The sequence below is a fragment of the Suillus fuscotomentosus genome (assembly GCF_016647785.1).
Source record: "Suillus fuscotomentosus strain FC203 chromosome Unknown F5891scaffold_1, whole genome shotgun sequence".
Classification (NCBI taxonomy): domain Eukaryota; kingdom Fungi; phylum Basidiomycota; class Agaricomycetes; order Boletales; family Suillaceae; genus Suillus; species Suillus fuscotomentosus.
Genome location: NW_024539513.1, coordinates 2,680,388 through 2,698,922, shown reverse-complemented (window position 1 = coordinate 2,698,922; position 18,535 = coordinate 2,680,388). Strand labels below are relative to the sequence as shown.

At 46.8% G+C, this 18,535-nt stretch overlaps 7 protein-coding genes across 7 annotated transcripts; 4 read left to right on the top strand and 3 right to left on the bottom strand.

The window, feature by feature from the left end:
- Positions 1-114: 114 nt before the first annotated feature.
- On the bottom strand, positions 115-1,441 carry F5891DRAFT_1180488 (DHH phosphoesterase; the record flags this gene model as incomplete). The annotated part of the gene is made up of 2 exons (XM_041365938.1): positions 115-1,280; positions 1,339-1,441. The coding sequence occupies 2 exons, from the start codon at positions 1,439-1,441 to the stop codon at positions 115-117; spliced, it is 1,269 nt and encodes a 422-aa protein (XP_041234497.1).
- Positions 1,442-1,651: 210 nt separating this feature from the next.
- F5891DRAFT_1273361 (squalene epoxidase-domain-containing protein) lies at positions 1,652-3,442 on the top strand. Its single transcript, XM_041370136.1, has 4 exons — positions 1,652-2,405; positions 2,453-2,913; positions 2,969-3,218; positions 3,270-3,442. The coding sequence occupies exons 1-4, from the start codon at positions 1,692-1,694 to the stop codon at positions 3,327-3,329; spliced, it is 1,485 nt and encodes a 494-aa protein (XP_041234496.1). The 5' UTR covers positions 1,652-1,691; the 3' UTR covers positions 3,330-3,442.
- A 151-nt stretch (positions 3,443-3,593) lies between these two features.
- F5891DRAFT_1180486 (uncharacterized protein) lies at positions 3,594-4,829 on the bottom strand (the record flags this gene model as incomplete). Its single annotated transcript, XM_041365937.1, has 6 exons — positions 3,594-3,847; positions 3,899-3,989; positions 4,038-4,132; positions 4,190-4,280; positions 4,336-4,394; positions 4,454-4,829. The coding sequence occupies 6 exons, from the start codon at positions 4,827-4,829 to the stop codon at positions 3,594-3,596; spliced, it is 966 nt and encodes a 321-aa protein (XP_041234495.1).
- A 1,890-nt stretch (positions 4,830-6,719) lies between these two features.
- Positions 6,720-10,647, top strand: F5891DRAFT_1098557 (uncharacterized protein). Its single transcript, XM_041363546.1, has 12 exons — positions 6,720-7,064; positions 7,164-7,286; positions 7,341-7,511; positions 7,599-7,752; positions 7,814-7,962; positions 8,070-8,500; positions 8,548-8,965; positions 9,016-9,256; positions 9,312-9,449; positions 9,509-9,798; positions 9,844-9,931; positions 9,985-10,647. Exons 1-12 carry the CDS (start codon positions 6,799-6,801, stop codon positions 10,459-10,461), a joined length of 2,946 nt encoding a protein of 981 aa, XP_041234494.1. The 5' UTR covers positions 6,720-6,798; the 3' UTR covers positions 10,462-10,647.
- Positions 10,648-10,695: 48 nt separating this feature from the next.
- On the top strand, positions 10,696-12,841 carry F5891DRAFT_1135079 (uncharacterized protein). The gene is made up of 4 exons (XM_041364786.1): positions 10,696-11,440; positions 11,491-11,734; positions 11,793-12,587; positions 12,644-12,841. The coding sequence occupies exons 1-4, from the start codon at positions 11,064-11,066 to the stop codon at positions 12,677-12,679; spliced, it is 1,452 nt and encodes a 483-aa protein (XP_041234493.1). The 5' UTR covers positions 10,696-11,063; the 3' UTR covers positions 12,680-12,841.
- A 347-nt stretch (positions 12,842-13,188) lies between these two features.
- On the bottom strand, positions 13,189-15,777 carry F5891DRAFT_974202 (uncharacterized protein; the record flags this gene model as incomplete). The annotated part of the gene is made up of 13 exons (XM_041376431.1): positions 13,189-13,515; positions 13,568-13,582; positions 13,634-13,728; positions 13,786-13,914; positions 14,033-14,081; positions 14,135-14,346; positions 14,396-14,480; positions 14,537-14,603; positions 14,651-15,027; positions 15,227-15,283; positions 15,345-15,591; positions 15,659-15,689; positions 15,729-15,777. The coding sequence occupies 13 exons, from the start codon at positions 15,775-15,777 to the stop codon at positions 13,189-13,191; spliced, it is 1,740 nt and encodes a 579-aa protein (XP_041234492.1).
- A 1,623-nt stretch (positions 15,778-17,400) lies between these two features.
- Positions 17,401-18,429, top strand: F5891DRAFT_1168856 (uncharacterized protein; the record flags this gene model as incomplete). The annotated part of the gene is made up of 5 exons (XM_041365471.1): positions 17,401-17,553; positions 17,642-17,674; positions 17,888-17,957; positions 18,029-18,097; positions 18,161-18,429. 5 exons carry the CDS (start codon positions 17,401-17,403, stop codon positions 18,181-18,183), a joined length of 348 nt encoding a protein of 115 aa, XP_041234491.1. The 3' UTR covers positions 18,184-18,429.
- Positions 18,430-18,535: the final 106 nt, after the last annotated feature.

Sequence of the window (18,535 nt, the reverse complement as noted above, 5' to 3'; positions counted from 1 at the left end):
ATTCGACAGTGATCGCTAACTTTGCATGGCTTCATTGCGTGTCTTTATACATATGCATCGGATATATCAGGTATAAGAGTGTTTCAAACTGTGTCAAACAATCACCTCGTGAGTTCATAGCCCTTCCATAAGTCTCCGGAGAATGGGGGCAGTCTGCTTCCTTGTCGCCTTCGCGTTACCCTGCTCGTACGCCCTCGCAACAAATGAATCCCCGAATCGCGCTTCATCGGCCGTTACTTCTTCAACATCATCGTCCTCAGATTCATCAGCCGTGTTGGCGTTGCCCACGAACTTTGGGAAATCAAGCCTTCTCAGTTTAAGCTCTTCGCTTGATTCGAGACCTTGCAAAAGTTTCTCTGCGATGCCTTCATCTGCTTTGACTATCCAAAGTTGCTCCCGCCCCTTGCCTTTCGTGCTCCGAAAAGTAGTGAGGATGCCGAGAACGCTAAGGTCTCTTTCGTCGAACCAATCTTGAATTTCTTTTATAGGATAACTTGACGATGTAAAGAATGCGGAGAGGCGACGCGGAACAGTGGCAAGACCCACTCTCATCGTATTGAAAGATTGCGTCGCATCCTCAGATGCGGGCCTGCTGAATGAGTACTCTTTGTAGTCCCTCCGCAGTAAGTCCCGCGTGCTGAGATGGGATACAGAGAGTTTCTCCTCTCTTAACGTTGTGGACAGAGACTGGACGGAAGGGAGGTGGATGATTGTTTGGATATCTGATGATGCGGATATTTCTTCCTTGTGTGCCAGAAGGGAATTGGGAATTAAAAACGCAGCTGCCTCCTTGTCAACATCCAGAGCTTTTCCTCCCTCTTTCAGGCCGTGAGTATCAATTAAAATAGCACTTAGCAAGAGTGTGGATATTTCTGGGAGTATGGAAAGGTTGGAAGACGATTGATACAATCTTGTAACAAGAGACGAGCAACTTCCAGCCGGTTCGACTATCCTGGGATCAGTCGTACTAGTATCCATGTATTGTCCTTCATCTTCGTGATGATCTATCACTGCAACAACCCTGGCTGTCGGATATGCGTATCTGGTGTCAAGGACATTATGATCCACAAGTGCAAACTGGGACACTTGTGATGGAATGGGATCACCAGAGCAATAAAGTTCTTCAAAAGGGTGGTCGATGCCAGCGAGACCAAGGGCGTGCAAATTCTCTGCTCTAAGGCCAAAATCCTCCCTAGGTGTAGTTATATATGCGATCGCTTTTCCGCTCTTGTTGGAGCGCAACCAGGCATATCCGAGTGCACTAGCGAGAGAATCGAGGTCTATTTGGTGCAAGACAACAGTAAGGACTAAGACCGAGCGAAATACGGTTGAGCATACCACCCGCTTCATTTCCCATTACTACTGTCCATCCTTCCCCATTATCAGCTAGAAATTCCGCTTTCCGGGACTTCAGGTATGTTGACAAGTTGAACGTAGACATTGAAGTTTGTCGCAGAGGTTTAGCAGGGAATCTGAGGTTTAGACTTGCTAATGAAGTGGAAGTAATTTTTATAAGTCGGGGTAATAGTTGGCAAGCGACCACGAAAGCCCATAAGACCGCCAGGTAGGAATATCTGGTAAAAATCATACGAGTCGGAGTGTCAAATCCAATATGTGTGATGCAGCGGAGGCGGCGTTTGAGGGCTTGCTACTTATTTTTGCAAACTAATCTTTACTACCCGTGTTATTGAATGTCCTTGCAGTACGATGTACTTATTGTCGGCGCTGGCATCGCTGGCTCTGCTCTTGCCCACGCACTGTCGCAGTCTTCAGCTCCGCAACGTCGTATTGCACTCCTCGAGCGGAGCCTTGCCGAACCTGACCGTATAGTCGGCGAGCTGCTCCAACCTGCCGGTGTCGCCTTCCTCGACAAGCTTGGCTTACAGGGTGCATTAGAAGGTATAGACGCGATTCCAGTACACGGATACGCGGTCGTTCAAGATGGTCGCATTGTTCATATTCCATACCCTGATGGACGAGAAGGACGGAGTTTCCATCATGGACTATTCGTGCAGGGACTGAGGGAACACGCAAAGCGCGCGAAAGGCGTGGATGTCATCGAAGCAACCGTAAACGAACTTGTGGAAGAGGAAGGAAGAGTCGTCGGTGTAAAAGCTACGCGTTCTGGCTGCAAGGAGAAGGAGGTTTTTCGTGCAGACCTAACAATTATTGCAGATGGGTGCTTCTCGAACTTCCGTAGTACCGTACAAGGTCCATCTGCACGTCCTTCAAGTACGAAGTCGCATTTCTGTGGTGCGATACTCAAGGATGCACGGTTGCCGATGTCCCAGCACGGGACTGTCGCGCTCGTACGTGGCCACGGACCCGTTTTGCTATACCAAATATCGGAACACGATACCCGCATACTCGTAGATGTCAAAGGTCCACTGCCATCCGACTTAAAGGTTCGCTTCTTGCCGCTCATAGTTTGCATGTGCTCAAGACCCCCCAGAAACATATCATCACCGAAGTAATGCCTTCCCTCCCTAATCAACTACATGAGCCGATCCGTGCTGCTCTTTCTGCTGATCGTGTTCGCCGCATGCCCAATTCATTCCTACCGCCTGCCCCTCAGACGCACAAACGTGGTGTTATCCTTCTCGGGGACGCCTGGAACATGCGCCATCCACTCACAGGCGGTGGTATGACCGTTGCACTGTCTGACGTATACATACTTTCCCAGCACCTCGATAAAATAAACGACCTACTTGACTGGAGCCAGATGAAGGGCATTCTCGACAAATGGTGGTGGGAACGCAAAGGGCTGGCTGCGACTATCAATATTATGAGCGTCGCCCTTTATGACGTGTTTGGAGCTGATGGCGAGTGTTTGACTGTCTTCCAAGACGGATGCTTCAAGTATTTCGAAAGGGGAGGGGAATCCGTCCGTGGTCCGGTATCATTGCTGAGTGGGTGAGTGATTTCCCAATCACGATTGCCATGTTTTCTGTGTTCACCACCGACCTAGAATTGCACCTTCAACCTCACTCCTTGCGTATCACTTCTTCTATGTGGCATTGTATTCTATATGGTCGCTCTTTGCACACCCTAGACGCATGCGTGCACCTCGCGCAAATAGCAAGTCGCATGTGAATGACACTCCCAATATGACCGGGAATGGTGAAGTGCACACTGACGAAAAAAACTCGGACATGCATGTCATGCAAATCCCTTCAATACTAGATTACCCTCGACTATTCTGGCTGAGCTGTAGAGTTGTAAGTTCTACTACTTGATCTTTAGTTATTCCGACTGACATTTTTGTGTAGTTATGGACGGCAATTGCAATTTTTGGACCCCTACTATGGACAGAGATTCGCTGGTGGTGAGCTTATTAGTTAGAAGTGAACAATTCAAGACACCTATATTTTGGAGTTATCGTACATATGTGCATGTAGCACCTAATCATGTGGAGGTTCAGTTGTAAATAGTATTCTGGTGTGTTTATGGCCTGTTCTGATCTCCTACATGAGTCTATTATCAATCTAGAAACCTGGCGAACGTGTAATGTACAGTGCACAACTACTGCCCGCAGGGTTCATAACTCGTGCGTCATGCGCCATTTCGGTTGTTCCTCAATTCATCTAGAGTTATCAATGCGCATGTCGACTGCTGTTCCGTATCCGCTCCCCGTAATGCCAGAATATCCAGGGCCTGCAGGTATTACTACCGAGGGTGACGACAGAAGGATAAGGGAGGAAGACATACGCAGGACAGCCTAAGACGATTGCCGCAACTGCCAGAACAGTATTGCCCTTCCCGAACCCGAGTGCGTCATACATTGCTGGAGCAAACAAGGGAAATCCAAAGCCTGCCAGTGACCTCAAAAGGGCGACAGCAGCAATTGCTGAGTGTGAAACATTTGAGATAAATTACATGGGAACCAGATTATACGTACCGGAAGCGGCATGAAGCTGAAAGCATTCAAGGATGTAGGTCTGAATACACTGGAAACTCAGAATGATACCTGCGCCCACAAGTGCCATACCCTCTCGAAACCATCAGTAGAGAAATAATGATAGGAGAATAAAACCAACAATATCTACAGCTATCCAATGGGTATGGACTTCAGAGGTCCAGCCTACGATCAAGCACCCTATTGGATGTAGCAGAGATCCAGGAACCATACCAGCTGACGGTAAATCGAGTGAGCACTCAAGAAAGGTAACACTAGAATAATACAACGAACACAATCTGAATTCCGGCGTTGCAACTCCGCCGTTTTTATTCTTGAGATGAATGTAAACCATGTTCGTCGTTTTGGCACGCCCCAACCAATCCTATGCCAAGCGAAATGTAATGAAGGCCGGCGATTCCCGGCGACTCCTGGTATACACCCTGAAAGATCGGTGGTATCGTCGTCAAAAAGACTGAGAGGCTACGTGAGTTCACGTCTGTCGAAGAATAGATGACTTGCGATACAGTAACCCGTATAGATACGCCATGTAAATACCGAGGAGCTGAACTATCGGCTCGTGGACGAAGAGTACAAAAGGGCGACTGAGCGATTTGGTGATGATGGTCCGCCAGCCATATAAACCATCGTTATCTTGTAAGTTAGATGGATTGTAATAGGACTTACGAACGATCTTGACCGAAAACGGTGCAGACCGCTCGTTGCGCCGCTTTTTCGGCATCCATTGATCTGCAATTTCGATCTGCCTTCCTTTCCAATAAAATGGGTTCGTAAGCTGAGCAGTGTTGATGATGATGAGGGTGAAGAGCGAAGAGTGATTAGTCAGTGACCCACTCTCTTGCGGTGTGGAAGACATCGAGTGCAGTATCCGCCGGTCAGGCACGGACACAGGGGTGTTGTTTGTGGCGGACATATGCGAATGACATCTGTATGACCTGCTTATAAGTAAACGTAGGGGTTGGTCAATATAGACTAGTACGACATCACTGGCTATAAGGTGCAGTTGAATACACAGACCTCAGTCGTTACTGTGATGCTTACCTTGAATCAGCTTTTGCTCGGATCCGATGTCATGCATTAATTTGACACATACCAGTTTACTGTAAGGCCACCGATGCCATCGGGGGACACTGTTGACCGATAACGGAATATCATACAATCTTGAAACACCATCACTCCTTGATCGACATGAAATGCATCTCACGCATTCAATACGCCCACTGTGACACTGGAAGGATGATGTTATCACCACATGTGCAGGTAGTTTATTTGCTTCACTTACTAAATGGTACTACACGAGACGGTGACGGATGGAGGACGAGTGAATTTTCATCAACAAAATAATCATCGCTTACCGAAGCCCATTGACTCAGAATGTAGTCATCTCGGTTGGAACTTGAAAAGGCTATGGTGATAAGCAACAATGATGTTCCGCTCGTTCAGTTTGGTTATGAAAGAAAGATTAAGACTGCGAATGGGTCTATTAGGCTCCACCTTAGTATCCGACTAGTAACTAAGTGAAACTATCCGTTCATGCTCGTATGGTGCAGAGATATCGATCTTGGCGGCCGGCATGATTGTGATACACGATGTTTCGGCCTGTGCTTGACACTTCAGGCTTCAGATAGGACCGATGTAGAGAGATACAGCTTGCGTCCACCGTTAAGTGACAGACTTGAATCAATCAACATGCAGAGAGAAATTCAGCAGGTGAAATGAGATACACACAAGTTCTGAAAATGACACAGGTCTGTGCGGGAATGAATCTGATATCCTAAGACAACAACGTACCTAGCAGAGTGCTGTCGAGCAGGCTCGCGACACGAGGTAATTGTAACTCTCAATGATTTGTGACGTGCCTTTTATTTTGACAGGTGTACCATCGGCACATGCCAGGCTAGTTTTATGTATTCAGACATGGTGTCTATGGCAAGCACAACGCCTTTCAGAACGGGTTATACAAGCGAAACGAATAGAAACGTACGATTCAGAATTGTCACAAGCACATCCCAGAAGGTGGAAGACAGGCGGGAAAAGTTTGAGCGTCATAACTATCATCATAGAAGCATGGCGCCATGCTGAGTTTGGGAGAGTCACGGTGGTCCAGGGATTGGCGACATGGTTCGTGCTACCCTTGTACTGAGCATATGCATCAGCCATCCCAGCTTTGATGATATATGGATACGTCTGCATTGCTGATGGAGTGGAAATGTATGCGCGTCGTCCCTCGTATATTGAACATGAAGAAGGATATATACTTTTGTCTAAATTTTCCATTTAGAGGTATACTGGGTGTCTCTCCCTAGATTCATACGTCCAGATATACAAAAAAAGACGCACCACAAAGCAACGAAAGCGGCTAGGATGCTAGAGGTGCCATCTTTGTATTTTCTTCTCGAGACTATCAACGGTTGTAAGTTGAGCAATATTACTAGGTGTGAGAAATAACGACGTACTTTGAAAATATACCATTCATACTCTTTCCGCTGTCGAGCACGCTCGGTACGCGCGTTAATGCGAAGGTGTATTGACCTATGCCGTTGAAACCCAGTGTAGTAGGGGCTACCGGCTAATAGTGAGCGGATGTTTGTCGATTTACTTGAATGATAAACATGACACAGTGAAAGGGTTCAAAACTGACGCAGACGGACGAGTCGGTCAAGAGCAAATCGAGGAGATAATTAATGACTGCTCCGACATTCGCCGTGTGCAGTCTGAGCCCGAGCAGAGAACGCGTTGATCCATCACGTGAGTAGCAAATTGAACAGTAAATTTACAGTACGGTGGATGACCTTTATCCGAGTCCTGGCTAGTAACTGCTAGCTTCAGATCACATCTAGCCTACTGTACGCAAATAGTTTGGATTCAATTCTATTGCCATAATGCCGATACTCCTGCCGTTCCACAAATCAATACTTGAGGAGATTCACGACCCTGCAACTTCAGACTTGCTCATCCTTGCCCGTGGACTTGGACTTCGTCGTACCATATGCACGCTCATGCAAATATACGACTCAAAGCAAAGCCTTATTTTGCTTTTGAACGCTTCACCGGAAGAGGAGACTGCCATTGGGGATGAACTGGGTATTATGGGGTGCAGGCGGCCTGGATTGCGGATCGTGGGTTATGAGATGGGAAAGCGGGATAGGTAAGTTATTCATACTTATGGTAAAAAAACCATCACTTCGAGAACGAATCGTAACTATTCGCATCATTCTTCTGCAGCATATTAACACAACGCTCGCAGACAGGATCTCTACAAGAATGGCGGCCTCATTTCTGTCACCTCCCGCATTCTTATCGTTGACATGCTGCAATCCGACATTCCAACAGAGCTCATAACTGGTTTAATTGTTTTACATGCTGAAAAGTGCGTGACAGCTCTTCTGCGTTGTGTCCGGTGATGAATCGATGTACCACCTAGGGTCACTGCCCTCTCCCTTGAAGCATTCATTGTCCGGCTATACCGAGAAAAGAATAAGGCTGGCTTTCTTAAAGCATTTTCGGACCAGCCTGAGCATATCACCAGTGGCATGTCTCCGCTGAAGAACATCATGAAGGAGCTTCAATTAAGACGCGTTCATATATATCCACGGTGGGTGACCTCCTTCCTAACTGATGTTCGTATTCTTTGCCTTCCAGTGCTCTTGTTTCCGTCTTTCTCATCCGTTTTTCGCTTCAGATTTCACGAAGACGTCAAGAACACGCTCGAAACGCGTAGAGCAGATGTCATCGAATTGTATCAGCGTCTCACAGAGCCTATGGAGGCAATTCACCATGCGATAGTCCAATGCATGACCATCACACTTTCCGAGCTCAAGAGATCTAATAAAACAGTAAGAATCTTTGAGCTGCCTTATTGGCCCCTGAACGAATCCTCATTCATTCATCCCACAGCTTGAACTTGATGATCTTAATGTAGAGTCCGCATACTTCCGTTCCTTTGATGCAGTGGTCCGCAGGCAATTAGACCCCGTATGGCACAAGGTCGGTCCACGGACGAAGCAACTCGTGGGTGACCTCGCGACGCTCAGACGTCTATTAACGTATGTTTTCTACTCTTTTAATTGTACATTTTGTCTCTACTACCTACTATATTTCATGTGTTATGCTGTGCATTTTATACCGCTACTGATCTGGGCTCTCCATCAAGGTACCTGTTGTCCTATGACGCGCTCGCTTTTCACGCGTACCTTGAAACTCTCGTAACCTCGAATACCACAACCGTAACTGGTGCAGCTAAACAACACCAGTCCCCTTGGATGCTCACTGATGCGGCTAATATCATTTTTAGCACCGCGAAACGACGGTGTTATGTCCTTACTGCTCCAAAACCTACATCTTCGGTTCCTGAGAGCCAAGTGATTGACGTTGACGATGAGGATGCATGGGCTGCACTTGATGAGGCGCATGGGTTAACAAGAAGCAATAATGGAGATAACGGGAAGAAGAAGGAAGAGAAGAAACCATGGGTTCCGGATAACATGTCTCCAGTGCTCGAAGAGCTTCCAAAGTGGGATCTCCTTGCAGATGTACTTCAAGAAATTGAGGAAGAGTTGATGAGACAGGAGGCAGTGTCGACTCGTGAGTCCCATTGACCGAAACCAATGTTCTTGCTTGACGCGCGTCAGGTCCGCCAACTCGCGGGACCAATACGGTACTTGTCATGACCTCGTCTCCACGTTCTTCAACCCTTGTGAGTGAGTTCCTGGGGGAGATGGACGGTACTGCTCCGAAAGGCTCTCGCGGACGATCCATGATGGAGCGCAAATTACGGACATACCTGTATTGGAAAGGCCAGAACGCCAGACAAAAACAACCAAGGTACCAACAACCACCTCGGTTCTCTGTCCCGCAGCCACAGTCATCATCGCAACCTGAGGGCGAGATTAGTGAAGCTTTGAAGAGGAAAGATAAGACGAGACAAGAGCGAAGTGCGAATCGGAGAAGGGTGCGTGGCGGTGCACCAATGACTGTTGCACCAAGTAAACCAGCGGTTGTCGATCCGAAAGTGGAGTCGAGAGACGATGGAGATGATATCGCAGCCTTGTGCGTCAGGATGCTTGTAATTGTGCATTCCTCACTAAGATTGGATTCAGCCTTGCAAGTCAACCTTCAGACCTCCTTGTCTCCTCCGATGCAGACGCTCTCCTCCTTGAAACGCTTCTCTCAAGCGAAGCAGAAATAGACTTTGACACGCACTACGGCTTGCTTGCGCCCTCGCAGACGGTTGTTGTGCGAGCATATACTGATGACACGGACGACCAGATTCTCGCGGAACTGCAGCCAAGATTTATTGTGATGTTTGAACCCAACCTTGATTTCGTGAGGCGCATCGAGGTTAGTTTTTTATCTAAGAGATGTTGACACCCTGTTTGATGCGGCAACTTAATAGGTGTACAGAAACTCTAACCCTGGTATGGGCGTCCGTGTATATTTCATGGTGTACCAACTCTGTTGCGAGGAGCACAAGTACCTTGCTGGACTGAGGCGCGAGAAGGAGTCTTTCGAGAAGTTGATCAAGGAACGCGGAGTACGTCGTTTGGTTTCACTATCTCACGCGTGGTGCGAGTCATTCATTATCATGTCTAGTCTATGCTCCTGCCGATCTTCGAGGACAAACACGCTGGGAAAAGCGATGCAGTTATCAAAACGATCAGCACCCGTCTCGCAGGCGGAAGGAAGGAGCTGAGTACTGTGCCATCGCAGGTGATCGTCGACATGCGTGAATTCCGTTCGACACTACCTTCGCTTCTTCACGCATCTGGCCTGCTCGTTATTCCGGCGACGCTGACTGTCGGGGATTACATCCTCACGCCAGATATGTGCGTCGAGAGGAAGAGCATACCTGATCTAGTTGCGAGTTTCAATAGCGGTCGATTGTAAGTCTCTCGGATTTGTGCTTCTTTATCGTTGACGAGTTGCAGGTACACACAATGCGAGCTGATGTCGGTGCACTATAAGCAGCCCATATTACTCATCGAGTTTGAGGAGAACAAATCGTTCTCACTTGAGGTACATCTTACACGACAGATCTCCAAAGATCTAGTGTCTCACCTCTCTTTCAGACCGTAGCGGAATCAGCAAAGTCGTATGCCAAGCCCACAAGCAAATATCCCGCGAAGAAATCAACAGGTCCAACAGATTCTGATCGCGCTCCTCCCTCTATTCAATCCAAACTTGTTCTCCTCATGCTCCACTTCCCTCGTGTTCGAATCATTTGGTCATCGTCCCCCTATGGTACAGCAGATATATTCAACGACCTCAAAGCCAACGCCTTCGAGCCTGACCCTAACCGCGCGATTGCAATCGGCGCCGAGGAAGACACAGAAGCAGGCGCAGGCATCAACGCTGCTGCAGAGGAGCTGCTCCGATGTCTACCAGGAGTGACAGCGAAGAATGTTAAATATGTGATGAACAAGGTAGGGAGTGTCAGGGAATTGTGCGAGCTGGACAGAAAGGGCGTGCAAGGTATCTTGGGCGTTGAACCGGGGAATGCATGTTATGATTTTATGCATCGAGGAGAGAGGAATACAGGCAGTTGATAACCTTCGTTTGTGTTAGAAGGCAAGGTACTCGTCGAGATGTTGGATGAAATCATACACGATTAAAGAAACACGAAGGCGAAGATGTAGAACTGTAAGTCGATCTTGTTCACGGCTGCTCTGTAAAAATATAACGTTGAAACGAAACATGAGTACGCGTTGAGAGATTTGAGCATTGTGAAGTGGAAATCATGCGCTGGAAGACGGATTAAACTTTAAGAAGGCACTTCAAAGTTGATGACTACGACCTGTGTATATTTAGTGAGCGCTTATCTAAAGCCTTCGAGAGTTTAGATGTAAAACACTGTCACATTCGATTGGCCATAGAGTCACCACACCAACTTGAAGGCGACCTCGCGCCACATCTTTGAATTACTTATCATCATCACTGTGTGAACAACTCAAATGTCTCGTCGTCGCAATATTAGACGTCCAAGCCAGCGCCGGGACTCATTGACTTTACTGCCGAGCGAGGTCATCCGTCAAACTTTGTCAAATCTAGATTGGAGAACTTTATTAACATTGAGACTCGTAGGGTTCTGCGAGGCTGTATCTACCTTAGTACTCACACCTACTATCAGGTATGCAAATTTCTCTGCTCGATGGTGGACGAAAGTCCTCCTGCCCAGTATGCCATTGAGTTGGCCGTGTCTGGCCTGGAAGATGGTAAGAGACGAAGCCTAGTCTCAGCCGCGTCACGACTCGCGTTGCTCAAGGAGCGCAATGAACACTGGGAAACATTACAATGGGTAGAGTCGCGAGACCTACCTCTACTTCAAGATGACATTGAATGGCAATTATACGGGGGTGTACTTGCCCAGTCTAATCTGTTGGGCACCATGCGTTTGTATCAACTCCCTTCACAATACCGCAACATTCCAGCCAGTTCATGGAGGATACCCTTACTTAGCAACACCGAGGACTTTACAATGGATCCTGCCCAAGATCTTCTGGTGCTTGTTGAGAAGCCCATCCTGATGTACGTTTCTTTCCTGGTGCATGTTCTCTGATTCTGAAACAAGCCTACAGTCCAGCCCACAATAATACAAAGTCATATATGCAGATTCGGATACATCCACGATCCCTCAGCACTGGACATGCGCATCCATCTGCAGTCAAAGTCATTGATTATCGCCTGTATATGCAATCTGCTAAACTCGAGATGGAACTTAGTATCCAAACGTGTAGCAAGATCCTCGCCATTTTATTCATAGTCGAGGATAATATATCAGAGCTCATGGTATGGAACTGGCAAACTGGTGAATTAACACTGGTGAGTCAAGTTAAAGTTGAATCCGTGTTACCTGTTACTATATTGATATCTATTCTAGAGATCTTCCAGTCGCGACATTACTACTTTCGCCTTCCTCACACCTCACCTTCTGTTAGTGGGAACGGTGATGGACGAGACTGGAGTCACGGAGCCTCGACTTTTCGTTCTGGACATATCAAAACCTTCCACCAAAAAGGTTGCCCTCACCAACGATTGTGTTTGTGTCTTTGGATTCCCATCTTTTGACTTTGTTGTCAGTCCTGTGACGATTTTAATTCGCTCTGACCCATCGCCTGGGTGCAAACCTAACTCAGAGGCGCACGTTCCCTTCTCAATAGCACATGGACAACGACTTTTCCTTATCACCACTTGGGTTGAAGAGAAGCAGGAGACCGTCTCGTATGACCTGTTCGTACCAGAAAACGTATTATTATCTTCTGTCATGGCCCTTCCTCCACAGACTCGTCGACATGTTATCAACTGGAACGAGTGGGGTCCCACAGGTACCCGCTTTCTGAAGTCCCCACCTCACCCTCATGTCTGGACCGGAAACGTGTTTGGAAGCAAATTTGTTTCATTCGTAACAGACACTGCAGGCCGATCCTCGCAGACCTTACAAATCTGGGATTTCAACCAACTTGCGATCAAGCGAGCCGCAGCATTGGGCTTTGAGAAGGAAGATATGCGTCTTGTAAACGACACAACAGTCATAAAGGACAAGGTGTTCGCTAGGAGGGTCCGGACGAGCCTTCCTTACACCATTACCACACGCACACTTCCTCCTCCTCGCTCCCCTGGAGAACCGACATTTACAAACGCCATGCTTGATGAAGACACCATTGTGCTCGTAGACGTGAGTCTTTAAACCTCATTACATGTTCTTTACTGACCGTGTTTTTAATACTGTAGTGTGACTACCGTCGTCTTCGCGTTCTAACCTTCTGAACGCTCAAGGTCCCCTGTTCTGTCTCATCCGAGGCTGTCGGCCTCTAGAAGTCGAGAAGGCAGCCTTTGAGATGGGATTCCATTGAGTACAATACGAACTGGAGCATCTAAAAGTAGGGAATTGTCTCAGTGTTGGCCATACTCCATGATAAACACATTGCGATACTTACCATAGAAAATACCTTCCAACACTACTAACATTAAAACGCCCGTCCCCGAGGGGATGCCAGCCATGACAGGGAGATGGCGTGCCATGCATCTTTGCCAGTTTTGTGTGCATCAATAAAGAAGCAAGCCAGCGCCATCCGCATGATAATGATATCTGTGACGCACCTATTTCTGTCACAATGTAGTGGTCGTTATTAAGAGAAATACTCCGCATCTAAATTGACAAATGATACCAAAAACAAAACAACCATGATGCGGACCGCCGCACCAGAGCAGTATGAACCACGGAAAGACAGTATAGAAAAGAAACAGCCTTCCATTCCTCTATTCTCAAATCCAAATCATTCCTTATCATCACGACGGTGGCCGACATTACAAGAGAGACTATCGATGGCAGTTGAACTCTCTACCTCTCCTTCGTCGGGTATTATATGCGAAAAACAAACATCTATCATGCCTGCTCGACGCAGATTGGCCTCTGTCGGATGTTGCACATCTTCCAGGACTTCATTGACAGAGGTTGAACGATGACCCAACCACAAGAGTTGCTGTACACCTATATTTGGGATAGCAGCCCGGGCCTGTCTGTCGTGCGATGTATCGAATGCTCGGGTCATATGTAGAGCCAGTCCCAACATGATCACTGATGCAGCCGCCGCGAAAGCCAACTAGAACAATTTTCGATAAATGGTTATCGCATGTATACAACCACGAACTCACCGGAAGAAGGTTGATCTACAATGCTCCATCGATCATTTGAAAACAGCGTTTGTGCAGTTCACTTACATTGAGTTGTAGGATATATTTGGGGACGTCTATGTCGGCATAAGCCAACCCATTGCCAGGGTCAATTCCTCCATTGGCTGCGCCCAATTGTCCCGCTAAGCACGCATCAATGAATGAGTAAGAATAGTACAATACTTGAACGTATCCCTTACCTAGCCAGATGAGTTGTGCAGCTGTTCTCGGAACCGCAAATTCTAGTTCATTTGGTCCCAAAGTGAAATTCAAAATCGGAAGAGCACCGTGGGCTCGGAATTGTGTATATTCCGCGGCGAGATTCAAACCTACCAATGACATGATATACCCAGAGTTCAAGTCGTACGTGAGACATGCAGTGCACTCAAGGAAAACTTTTGGCCTACTCGTCCACAATAGAGGGTTCGATGATTTGTGAGCGGGTACCTTCAAACACCATCCCGCTGCTGTAGTTCGTAGCCAAAGCCTTGCTGATCTAAAATTGACCGTATGTCATTGAAGTTTCAAAATGAGCGCCGTATAACGCACTTGTGTTTTCCAACTACTAGTATTCGACTGCCCGAATTTAAGTTGATAGTCTGAGTACATTTCCCATTGCATGTATGGCTGCGATACAGTGGACGTGGGACTCGGTGGACTGTTGGTTTGCGCACCGATCTTCTCATCTATAGTGATCACCGACAACGAGCAATATATAAAATAGACCTGTATGACGTATGGAGTGACAATGTCGGGGATAGCTGCAGAACATATTGTTAACATAACTGTATTACAACTAAGCATACGTACCCCAAGTCGTGTTTACGGCGACCTCATCTTGTACTGAAGGGTCGATCCCCGATAATGTGGATACCATAATATAGATACCATCGAGCTAGGGTCAAATTGCTACTCAGCTTCCATAGTAAGCGCGAACAAGTGAACGCTTACCTCCGAGTCCTCTGAGTCACCATCAGAATCTTCATAGTCCATGGAATTATATGTATCTGGTCTGGCCCTGTAGAGATTTTCAGCATGATAAAATATCACCCCAACCACAACTACCAACAAAGCCTCGGAATGCTCGTATTAAACACTAAAGAATCTTGCCCGAACGGAAAGATTGCTGTGCTGGTATTCGCAGAGTATGTCACATTTGGAATCAATCCACAACTCGAGGTCACTGTTGTCGCATTCACAACCACAATTCCTGCCTCAGAACCAATTAGAGGGGTGTCGTAAGGTGTAAGGCTGTCAGAGAAGAGTGTAAGGGTGTCATACAATGTCGTGTTTGCTAATCCTGTAGACGCCAGTCCAGTCAATTGACTGATGACTGGTAGGGATGCAACAATGGGTCCCAGGTTTGTGAAATTGCCGTACGATGAATCATCTGGCCATCCTAGTGTTGTGGGCACCGAGGCGTTAACTATAGTGGTAAATGACTTCAAGGATTGAAATTGTAGGAGAGTGGAAGAGGTGACATGCAACACGGTTATGCTCGCAAGGTAAATTGCCACAGCAGAGGTTGTCCACCGCGAGGCGGATATGTCGGTTTTGTCGCCAGACGCTAGTGAGTGCAGAGCCAAGGCCCGCCCATGCGCCAGAGATGTCATGAACAGCCATCAGTTTCATACGGCGTACGAGCGTTCTCGAAATCGCAAGCCGTTGGGTAAGGAAAAGCAGAACACCAGTGTATATCTGGATCAAGTCATATCATTAGTGTATCGTTGGGATACCAGCAGATATCGTGGACACGTACAGTATAAAACGCTTGCAGTGAAGCACTAAGCATCGCAGACCAGAAATCGCTGTTTGTTGATGTGGAAGAGAAAGTTGCATAGTCTTTTGATTGACAGATATAGAAGATAACAAAGACTATGTGGATCATGACCAGCATGCCATGCATGATGTAACATGCGCGTAGAGCAAACGATCCATTGTGCGTGTTTTTTGAAGCACTTTTCGAGGGGGCCTTGGAGTTACAGTGCACTGAAGGGGGAGATGTACTAGTTGTTGACACGCAACAGCCTGAGCAAGTATTCGATCGACACGATACACAAGTCCCTGACATACCAAGTATCAGCGACGCAAGTGTGTGCAGATACTAGGTGCAGATGTTAAACAGGTAATAAGGTGAACCTACCATTCGAGGTGTGGCAGTAGACTTCAAGTTTATCCCATCCGACTGCCATCGTGATCTTCGCCTATTAGTAGTTCCACGCATCAACTTCTCTTGCCTTCCATTAGATTGATTCAGAAACAATGATCGGTTGATACAATATCGTCACAGCATCGAAACCGTCAATAAAGAACAGAATTCCAGGATGTGACTCGTCAAGATGAAGACATAGCTATAGTCCAAGTTTCTGTAATGGAACATACCGAAGGAAGAATAAACGGCAACGAACTTCCCGGGTGTTGCCGAAATTCTTCTAAATGTACTGAGAAGCAGACTCCTCGGACTCCACGACAATTGCAATATCTTGTCTCCTGAGACGCTGTATGCCTCTCTTGTCTACCTGCACCACCAAGCACAGCCCTTCGCCTTCAAGCTTCCAGCACCTGCCACCAGTAGCCGTAGAATTGATGTTTCAGTCCTTATCATGATAGCGCAACAAAAAGTTGTACATTAATGTGGTCATTCTGCACAGTGAGGTGACTTACAGCAACTATCAGATATCTCGGAGTGGCAGCACTATCATTTACACAGTGAGGATTAAAGCTTTCTACACACCCACTGACTTGTTTGAAGTCTGGCCTTGAGTTTCATGTGGGTGCAAGGAGCTTGAAGCTGCAGGGTCGCACCAACATCAGAGAACCTGTGAACAAATGAGAATGATATTTAAAGTAATATATTGTTAAGCATCGCAACAATCAGCGTAAATTTGCCAACCGCTTTCACATGGGAATGTTTGGCATTGTCGAGGAAAGACTAATTTGCAAGTACACGGGCCTGGTAGCCCTATTTGCCTCGAGGACTTTTTCACTGGCACGGGTCTAGGAGACAATGTACTCGCACAGGTTCATGCATTGGAATATGAGCCTGGTTTGAGAAGGACAAGGAAGGAGGTTGCAGCATGCAGAACTACGAGACACTCAGGCGATGCTCATCAGTGAAGAGAACGGTGTCATTTGGTCTTTGCACAATATATTTTTGCTCGCTGCGGATGACTACTGAATGGGCGAGTAACTTGCTCTGGTAAAAAGTGTGAGTAACAGTAGACATCAATTCTCAACGAATAGTTTGTCTGTATTGACCGAATGTTCGACGAGTGTCGCTTTGAGTGGTATATTGCATAGAATAGTGACAATGTCCTGAGTCGTGTCAAAGTAGGTATCACTGCTCGATGGACGCCGAGTTGCAATGACATAGAAGGACCGGAGTCGCGCACGCAAAATGTTTGTTGGTAAACTGTTGCACAGAACCATGCATTATACGGAGCGCAAATACAGTTCCGAGGTATGTGAGAGTACACACGCTTTCTCAATGCATAGATTTCCCAGTCTGTCGCTGAAAAGCAATATTATTGTGCAATGGAGACTTACTGGAACACAATACTGCATCAGGTCATCCCTTGGGACAAAATCAAAAGCGTACATTTTTGATCGAGTGCACAGAATTTGCGGTTGTGACCGCGTTTGGCGATCATTCGAACCTCGGTGTAACGCTGCAAGCATGCGGCGTGGCAGTGCTAAACTGTAATCTCACACAATTATCGTCATCTTCACTATTTGAATGCTTTTAGCCTTTAGGTGAAGAAAAACGATAAAGTGTTGGCCGACTAGCAACAACACATCGATTACATGCGAAGATAATGCTCGAGCTAGGTGAACACAAGTCCCACGGGCAAAGCAACGTTCAAGGTGTTGGATTCTTGTCTGCTAGATGTAGATTGGGAATCCGTGCGAAAAAGTGTTACCTTTGCGGTAGCAGCGGATGTGTTCAATATGCGAGAGATGAATCAAACGTTTGTCCCGCTTTGACTTCACGACATTTTGTTTGGAATTTTCAATGTTCGTCATTAATTGGACAATTACCATTCTATGTATCTGCAGCGACTCAGTACCTGGCCTCGCGAGTTGACAGCAGTGAGTCATGCTTCGCATCGATATTTCCCTTATTATTCAACGAACATCTTGTGTATTTCGCCCCGTACCAGTTATATCGCTTCACTTGCGAACAGGCGTCGTGCCTCTGTGACTCAGTACCTGGGCTCGCGAGTTGACAGCAGTGAGTCATGCTTCACATCGATGTTTCCCTCATTATTCAACGAACATCTCGTGTCTCTCGCCCCGTACCAGTTATATCGCTTCACTTGCGACAGGCGTCGTGCCTCTGTGACTCAGTACCTGGGCTCGCGAGTTGACAGCAGTGAGTCATGCTTCGCATCAATATTTCCCTTATTATTCAACGAACATCTCGTGTATTTCGCCCCGTACCAGTTATATCGCTTCACTTGCGACAGCGTCGTGCCTCTGTGACTCAGTACCTGGGCTCGCGAGTTGACAGCAGTGAGTGATGCTTCGCATCGAATGTTTCCCTCATTATTCAACGAACATCTCGTGTATTTACAGAAATAAGAACTTTTGGAAACTGATGGGCAATACCGCACATTTTTTTCCAGTCATCTACAAAATAAATAGATTTGTTAAAATCACCACTTGCGAAGGTGTCTTGTCATAGCCAATTAAACGAGCAGAAGAGACTTATTGACAGCTCGCGACGCGCTGTTAGATATACGGATTTAAAGACAAATGTTTTGATATCGATAATATTAGTAGCTTATGGTACAGTGCAAATGTAGGACTGCACTGAATGCAGTGCAGCAAAGAGTATTCGACGCGGTGATTATAGACGGCAAATTCAGTCACCATGCAGACATGGGAGCAACACGATAAAACTAGCATTAGAGAGTACATTATTGAAGGTACTAAGACACAGCAATGAAA